Source organism: Leptosomus discolor, chromosome 6, assembly GCF_034619465.1.
Source record: "Leptosomus discolor isolate bLepDis1 chromosome 6, bLepDis1.hap2, whole genome shotgun sequence".
In the NCBI taxonomy this organism is placed as follows: domain Eukaryota; kingdom Metazoa; phylum Chordata; class Aves; order Leptosomiformes; family Leptosomidae; genus Leptosomus; species Leptosomus discolor.
Genome location: NC_141396.1, coordinates 44994928 through 45003766, shown reverse-complemented (window position 1 = coordinate 45003766; position 8839 = coordinate 44994928). Strand labels below are relative to the sequence as shown.

Genomic DNA, 8839 nt, shown 5'->3' with positions numbered 1-8839 from the left:
CACAGCTACTAAACTACTATGTTCTATAGACATGAGTTTTAATGTATTCTGAGCAGTCTCAGCTCTTAGTAACTGGGTTCATTAGTATATGGAAGCAAGATTTTATTAGCTTGAAGTATCATATTTTATTCAAGAGGTAAGAAAGATCATAATACATTATGCATCTGCCAGTTATAGTCCATTTTAGTTGATTTCAAAACCTAAGCAGTAAAGGAGTAAGACAGTTTATCTAGTTAAACTGAAAAAACAGCATTCCACACCACCAGTATGGGAGATGTCAACTGTATAGTAATTCCAGCATACATTGTTATGGCTTTCCAAAAAGTCATGAAGTTAAATTAGAACACATCAAGAGCCATTTTCCAAAGATTTATTGAAGTAGCGACAGGTTGCTCATACTGTGCTGGAAAAAGCAGTTTTATTGAATTCAGATACTTAAAAACAGTATTGCAGCACAAGATATTGCTATTTGTAAACTAGACTCCATTGTAAACTCTAATCCTTCAGGGAGAGTCAGTCTGCAAGATCTACAACCTATTTCCTAGCATAATAATCTTGCGCTCATGGAAAAACTGCAGAAAGGCACTTGAAAGCTGTTTCTTCCTTTAAGACATGGACTTTTTAAATCTTGCTGGTAAGAATTTCTCCTGTATTAATAAGTATGCATCTTCACTTCAGCTTTACTCCAAGTCATCATGATGCTGGGAAGTTTCATTAATAACCTGTTGAAAAAAAGAGACACTTGCACTAAGTTTCAGTAGTAAGATTGTTGGGGGCTTTTTTAGAGTTAGAATTAAAACAGCTAGTACCACAGAAATGTGAACAGAGGGGTATCAACTCTCTCTTATGAGAAGTTCTAGTTGGTAAATACTGTGCAGAAAGCACTTAAGCTTTATTGACTTAGCCTGAAAACAGTACCTTGTCCCAAACAAAGTACCTCTGTTTACTGCCATGTTTTCCTTGGGTGATGTGAGAAATCTTTTGAGAACTCGCTATCTCAGCTGAATGTAGATACTCAGTACACAGGTAACCATCAGCCACTTCAGGCTTTACTATCAGGTGAATTTTGTGATCATTTTCACAGAAGCCTGTTTGCTACATCCGTATGATCAGCCATGCAGCTTGGACTGCCAGATGCTGTTCTACTCAATACTGACGACCATATACAGACTGCACTAACCAGCAGAGAAACGGAAGAGTATTTTAAGGTAATCAGCTGTGATAGAAAAAAAAAATCAAAGTTACCACCAACCTGTCCATCTCTAGTTTCGACAGTCTTAATTAGAAGTGTCCTCTTTGAGTGAGTGTCAACCATTGGCTGAGACTCAATGTTGGTTTCTGCAGAAGAAAATGCATTATTACCAATAGTCTAGATGAAGTGCTTCCACAAAGAAATGAAGTGTAATAGATTTTAGTGTCTACTTTCAGAATCCCAGTTTAGAATATGAAGAAGTCTCCTGCTCTAAACAATAAGCTAATGTTCTCCATTTTCTCCCTGTTCCCCTTAAAGCTCCTTCAGCAGGCATCTAAACCAATCACTCACTATGTACCAACATTTCAAAAGACCTGTGCCCAGGAATGAGGTAGCTCCTCTCATCCAGGGTTAAGTACTTGGAAACATTGTAGTTACAGCTAAGAAAAACAAACATTCACATGCAACTGCATTTATACAAGTTGAAATACTAGAGAAAAAGGAGCCACCAGGGACCCTTCTGCTAATAACAGAACAGCTGTCTAAGCTGAACTACCAGAAACAGCTTACCTCTCAGGTTCAAAGAAGCAAAGGTTGGAATAGGCATGTTAATCCTGAAGGAAAAAAAGAAATGGATAAAGTCAGACATGGATATAGAGCATCTTCTAGTCATTGCTGTTTAGAAAAGTGTCTGCCTGTGATGTTTACCTGCTCTCTTCACCCTCCAGCAGTTTCCTGTAGGTGGCAATCTCAATATCAAGAGCCATCTTTACATTCAGCAGGTCCTGGTACTCGCGGAGATGGCGAGCCATTTCTTCCTTCATGTTCTGAATCTCATCCTGCAGACGGCCAATAGTGTCTTGGTAGTTAGCAGCTTCAACAGCAAAATTCTCCTCCATTTCACGCATTTGGCGCTCCAGGGATTCATTCTGGAAGAGAATAACGAAGTCAAGCACTGCTGCAGTCCGGACACTCTTCCCCACCCTCAAGACCCTTAAAATTTTTAAAAAAGGGAAGATGAGTTACATTAGCACCCTTTCCGAAAACGCCCAGACATGTCCCACATGTGCCCTCTCCTTATCTTCCCCTTGCAAGGTCAAGGTGGGTTACTCTGGTACTTGATCCAAGGTGTGCCATGTATTTGTTCTACCAGGTGGCAAAGCAATCCCTTAAGTAAGCCAAACATATGCAGCACAAGTGGCATGCAGGCAGTCCTCAGTGAGGGGGTTTGCAGGTATACTACAAACCCAATTCAAGCCAGCCTTTAAGGCAGTCAGGTTCTAGCGACAGCAATATTTGCACCGCCTTCCCACTGCTCCTCCAGCTTTTTTCATAGCTTCAGCTGTACCTGACAGACAAGCCATGAACACTCCCAGAAAGTGTTACATAAACAGTGAATATTATAGCGAGAGTCTAACCAGTGCACCGTAGTGCATGCAGGCAAGTTGAGCCCATAACATCCTTCTTGAGAAGTACTAATATGCTGCTGTGCTGCATGGGAGACCAGCTGCATTCCCATCTTCATCAACAATTTCTGATTCTATGAATTAAACTGCAGTGCAGCGCTTAAAGCTGCAACAGGAAGAACATCCCAACAACTGCTCTCCTCTACTTACGCTTCCCTTAAGGGCATCCACCTCGCAGGTGAGAGACTGAATCTGTCTGCGGTACTCATTAGCTTCTTGTTTGGCCTGGCGCAGGGCGTCGTTGTTCCTATTAGCAGCTTCAGAGAGATCTGCAAACTGTGGAAATCCCCAGCTTGGTTAGCATAACACTTCAACGGAAATGGTGTAACAGACTAGCATTACTCTTAAAATGCCTATCTATTTCTAATTGTTAAACTGGAATTCAGAGTTAAACCCTTCATGTTTGTTCCCCCACCCTGTATGTTTCCCATCTTTTCATCATTTTTTCACCCATTCATTCACTCCTTCCCCCAGTATTTCATCCAACATTTGCTTCTAGGCACAACCATAGGAAAGACCCCAAGCACAAACCCATTACTTTGATGCTGTGCTTACGGCACGAAATCACGTTTTCAGCCGCACTCTTCCCTGACTAGGCATGTAATGACAACCCTGTGCCATGGCCGCATTCTTCTCCAGTAGAGACAGTGGGAACACCGAGTGGTACGGCAAAGCAGTTATATACAGTTAGTTCCAGTGCCTGATGCATCTGAACAGATTCTACTTACTTTGGACTTGTACCACTCTTCAGCTTCCTGAAGATTCTTAGCAGCAACGCTTTCATACTGTTGGCGAACGTCACGCAGGGCAGCAGTAAGGTCAGGTTTAGAAACATCCATATCAATTTGGATGTGCTGTTCCTGGAGTTGGGCCTGCAGTTCTCTGATTTCCTTAGAGAGAAGCAGACACTCAGCGTCACTACACGACAACATCCAGAACACACACAGGTGGGGACTCTGGGCCAGAACCAGTGAAGAGCTCACTTGCTCGCTAGACTGTCAGCATCTAATCATGGACCTCATTGTTCAGCTCACCTCATCATGAAGCTTCTTCAAGAAGACAATCTCCTCTTGCAGGGACTCAACTTTGCGCTCAAGATCAAGACGTGCCAGAGAGGCATTGTCAACATCCTGACCAGAGAGAAGAAGGATTAGCAATCTTACAAAACTGATGCGGTGAAGTCTTTTATGGCAAGTTCAGTAGCACACAGACTGACACTATATCTGAACTTTTTGGCAGGACAATATGAAATCAAGAGCTGTGAGAAGCCTCTTTTTGCAACCTCCTACCCTAGCCTCAGAGAACACTATGTGCACCTTTATAGCGATTTTGGGAACCATACAGCATACGTAGATTACCTCATCTTTGCCAATGTGTTAATGAGCACGATCAAGAGCACACAGATCATGGTGGGTGTAAATCCTGCTTGAAGATGAAGCAGGTACTTGGGTCAGAAGCCAATGATAAGCTCTTTTAGCTTCCCTACACCAAAAAGAGTTAAGTCTTGCCACTTGCAAACTTCCATTTTTTCCAGTGGGGCTTAAAAGTGCAACCCACATGCCTACATGCCTATCAGTGAGCTTAGTTTCTTGTGTATTTCCTATTTCTTCCTGTATTTCCTTCCACAGGTTGGTGATCAACCACAGAGCCCTTTGGGTCCACAGACCACAACACAAAAGCATACTTGTAAAGCTAGTGAGTATGTATAGGAACTGCAAGCACTTAATTCTCCAAGCGGTTTGACAGATCTCCCTTGAGAAAAAGAAGGTATGAGCATAAACACAGATCGAGTTAGTCATCATTGCCTACACCCTCACAGCAGCTGGCAAAGACTCCTCCTTTTGCTGGACAGAGATAGTCTTAATCAACAGTAAAAATTCATTTAAGGCATAACAGAAGATATGCCATGAATGTTACACAGGAGCAGCTTGAATTAGTTAAACATAAGACTAAACATTGATTGGTAACTTCTTACATTTCAAATGTGCAAGACAGTTTGCAAAGGGGACAATTGTTCCTTTCATTCTAGTCACATTCACAGCTGCATGCTTATGCTCACATCATATCAACGCACCAGGTTTTACTCTAAAGCTGTTTTGAATTGCCCAAAGCATAAGCATTCCCAATCAGCAGTTCTCACTACTATGGCACCTTTGAAATAAGGGCTGTTTTCTTTAGACTCCTAGAAAGCCATTCCTTGGATCACTCCTACTCTGGGATAAGGTTCTTGTTCCAGAATAATTCTTCCAGTTTTATCCAACAGAACACCCCTTTGATATGTTATTCCATAACTTCTCTACCAATTCCAGTTTTACATAGCTCTTTTTCAATTCAGAGAAAGAATTCCTTAATTCATTTGTTCTCCTGCCCCACAAAAAACCTGAAGATCATTCTGGAAGGCTATGATCCGCTATGTTTACACAATTAGACAGACATCCAAAAAGTTTCCAGTGGATTTTCCAAAAATCTGCATCCTGAAGACTATTAATTTTTTCAGGACAACTGAACAGCTATAGGATTTTTAGGAGCTTATAATAAATTGAAAGCATCTTAAACTGAAGACACTTAGAATATATATGGTATGTATTTTTCTATACACATTATCATTTAAGTTAGGGAGTGAAGAATCAGTGTATTTCCTAGATGTATGGAGAATCACAGAAATGAACAAGCTACTTGTAGCCTGAGCAAACAAAGCGCAAGGTGTACATACATGCAACTGGACTACTGATTTTATCCTAGGGGATTCTTTAATGCCAGTCATGCAGTTTGCAGGGTTGAGCATCCATGTTTACTTCAGACAAACCTCATGTTAGCCAGGAGCAGACCTGTTAGCCTTGCCATAGGTTCAGGACCAGTACTCCTTGCTGCCAGAGCAGCTGGCAAAGCTGCAGCAAATAACTTTCTCACTAATTGTTTTGTCCCAAAGGAAAGAACTCACTGAACCTTTACATTTATTTTATGTAGTACACCCCTCAGTATATAAGTAAAATCATGTCTTTGTTCACAAGCAGAATTAAATTAAAATTCAGTACATATGAGTTGAACAGACTTAAAGCAGGCAGCTTTTGGAAATATAAAGTTCAAGTTCAAATATATTTCTTCAATTTCTTTTAAAATGCAGAAGTATCAACTGCTCCATCAAGTAAAAAGTAAATTTGATGCTACATCAGAAGAGTACAGTAACTGCTGAAGTGTTCCACATCCACGTATACAACTTCCCAGTGCAAGAATACAATAGTTTAATAAAAAGCTGTGCATTTTTACAACGGAAAGCACAACAGAATGTTTCAACTTCAGCATTCTGTGAACTTAATTTCACTTGCAGAAGAATACTTACATTCAAACAGATTTAGTTTTCAAATCCTGCACATGAAGCCTACCCTTTCCCAGTAAGGAATAATTACATACTAGTGCTGTTCAAATCAACCACACCAGCATACACCAGGTATGTCATATGTGGGTTTAGTGTAGTGTTTCCAGAAACAATGATTTGCAATTATTACACATCACCTACACTGTAGGAGGTCAAATGGCTCCAGCTCTGACTGTAGTGCACACACAGATCTGCCAGAGGCTGAGCTCCTGAACGACCCTTCCTACAGTGCAGTCACTCAGTGCAGGTGCTGGATAACAAATGTGGGATATGCACAAAGCCAAGTTCACTTAGAAGTCTCAAGCCTTCACAAAGTTTAACTGGTTTGAAATAGAGGTAGACATGCCTTGAAATGCACAACTTCAGTATGAAAGATCATTTAAGCCAGCCTTAAGTCAAAGTATCCTTCAACTGAATTCAGCAATGAATCAAATAGATTATGTTCCCTAAAATTCCTGTTAAATGCTTCTGCGTGGAACTTCACACTACCTTAAATTGGCTTAGCACTCAAAAAAAACCAGAAGCTGAAGTTAAGGCAGTATCTTGAACTCTTCAATTTCAAACTTCTGCCCCCAGCACATCAGCAGCGACCCTGAATTCCCAGACTCCAAACATGTGTAGGTGCCTCTGTTTCCACATGTTATCTCACGAAGACACCTGCTCTCCTTAGAGGCTATAAATATACCATAGTCAAAAGCCTTGCCCAGGGAAATGCTGACAATCAAGTGGTGATTTCCTGAATGTGACATCTATTAACATCTATGAAAAGCTTTGGGATGAAGTCAGGCTGTGCCCAGCTGTCTGGAGATAAGGGCTGGGAAGAATGCTAGCAATGCTGTGTTTCACACCAGCAGTGTTTAGGAAGAGACCTTGTTTTGAGAAAGCACATTCCTAAACATCTCCTAGTCCAAACAAGGCTTAATCCAAGCTGAAAGCTGGTTTTGCACCAATGAAAACCTGAGCTTAACACTTTTTGAACAGTGTTTGCACAGTTGCTTCGGGCTGTCAGGTAGGTTTTAGTTTATCTGGACAACATCGTGGCATCCCACAGACTAAACTCTAACACAACTTGTTTCCCATGTTAACATCTCCATTTACAGAGAATTAAATCCTATGTTCCTAACGGCCATCCAGAGGAAACAGACTCAACTGCTGTGCCCTCGCCCCCAGGAACAAACTGTCTACTTCTCATCAGAAGACAACACACGTGAAAAATTTTCAATTTGAAACTGTTGTCCAGTAATGCACTGACCGGAGGGATTCATTAAAAAGGAGCTGTTCGGTATAAAAACCAGACCACATACACGACAGACTTCTCACCAGACGCATGCCCGCACCATTACACATTTCCTAAGAATGCAGCCCACTGCGCCCTCCCCTCCGACACAAAGGGATCTATTATTTCAATCCGCTGCCACCACACTTGCCATAATGCCTGTATCTGCATTCCATGGTGAATCCCATAGAAACCATTAATACCCTTCACCGCAGCGAGCAGATGGCCCCCTTTCGCTTTTATTGGATCGGAAAGCGATTCCACGTCGGAGCGCTTTTTGTAAACCAGGCTAGACTTGGATCAAGCAGGACAATAGTTTCCCCCCCCCCTCCCTTCAGACCGCAGCATCCCCCTAAAGAAAACAAGGAGGGTTCGCGTGAGAACCGACGGAATCCCTTTGTGCGAGGAAAGCGCGCTCCTCCAGCCCCACCTCCCGTCCCAGGCGCCACCACCGCACCCTCCTCGGGCTCCCCTCTCCTCCAGCCCCAGCCAACCTGTCTGAAGGACTGCAGGGTGTTCTCGGCCTCCTCCCGCTGCAGCATCTCCTCTTGCAACCTGGAAGGGGCGAGAGAGGGGGTGAGGAGGGAGCGGGGGGTCCCCCCACGCCGCCCCCAGCCCCGTTCGGGATGCTGAGGGGCGGTGGCACCGGGCTGGCAGGCCGGATCCCCCCTCCCTTCGCCCACTCACTTCTCCCTCAGCCGCATGATGTCGTCGGCGAGGTTGTCCCGCTCCACTTCCACGCGTGCCTTGTCGTTGGTGAGCTGGTCCACCTGCCGCCGCAGCTCCCGCATCTCCTCCTCGTAGAGGTCGCCCAGGCGGGATGTGCCCTTGCCCTTGAGCTGCTCCAGCTCGGCCAGCAGGATCTTGTTCTGCTGCTCCAGGAAGCGCACCTTGTCGATGTAGTTGGCGAAGCGGTCGTTGAGCTCCTGCAGCTCCACCTTCTCGTTGGTGCGGTTCGCCTTGAACTCCGTGTTGATGGCGTCGGCCAGGGAGAAGTCCACGGAGTCGTGAAGCCGCATGGGCGGCATACTGCTCCGCAGCCGCACCGACGCCGTCTTGGTGGCGTACACGCCGCCCGGCGAGGCGGACACGTAGCGGGCGGTGCTGGGCCGCAGGGCGCTGCCCAGCGAGTATCGGGTGCTGGAGGTGATGTAGCGGCTGCCGGTGCTGGGCCGGCTGCCCCCACCGAACATGCGGCGGTACGAGGAGTTCTTGGTGCTGATGCTCATGGCGGTGGCGCGGGCTTTGTAATCCGGGAGCGGTGCGGAGCGGCTCAAGCGCGCGGCGGGCGAAGAAGGGCAGCGGGCCGCGCCCGGGCCCCTTCTTATAGGGCCCGCCCCCCGCCGCCCGCCGCCTGCCGCCAATCGCCGCCTGCCCAGCCAATCGCTGCCCCGCCCGCCACCGCCCTCGCCCAGCGGGGAGGGGTCAGTGACCGCGGGGCGCGGGGCGTAGCACGGGGGCAGCAGGCGCCGCCGTGGACAAAGGCGGGCGGGGCGGCGGGGGGAGAGGGGCCGGGGCCGGGCCCTTCG

General features: G+C 45.5%; 1 protein-coding gene across 1 annotated transcript; it reads right to left on the bottom strand.

Moving 5' to 3' along the window:
• Window positions 1-354: 354 nt before the first annotated feature.
• VIM (vimentin) lies at window positions 355-8586 on the bottom strand. Its single transcript, XM_086466748.1, has 9 exons — window positions 7998-8586; window positions 7805-7865; window positions 3693-3788; window positions 3387-3548; window positions 2809-2934; window positions 1901-2121; window positions 1763-1806; window positions 1253-1338; window positions 355-722 (listed from the first exon to the last, which is right to left on the bottom strand). Exons 1-9 carry the CDS (start codon window positions 8537-8539, stop codon window positions 681-683), a joined length of 1380 nt encoding a protein of 459 aa, XP_086322874.1. The 5' UTR covers window positions 8540-8586; the 3' UTR covers window positions 355-680.
• Window positions 8587-8839: the final 253 nt, after the last annotated feature.

What these genes read in the sequence shown, in the direction of transcription:
- VIM (XM_086466748.1), bottom strand. Translation starts at nt 8,539, where the DNA reads ATGAGCATCAGCACCAAGAACTCCTCGTACCGCCGCATGTTCGGTGGG. An exon ending in TGAAGAAGCTTCATGATGAG is followed by an intron (nt 3,549 to 3,692) that starts GTGAGCTGAACA and finishes CTTCTCTCTAAG; the next exon opens with GAAATCAGAGAACTGCAGGC. An exon ending in TCGAAACTAGAGATGGACAG is followed by an intron (nt 723 to 1,252) that starts GTTGGTGGTAAC and finishes TTTTTTCAACAG; the next exon opens with GTTATTAATGAAACTTCCCA.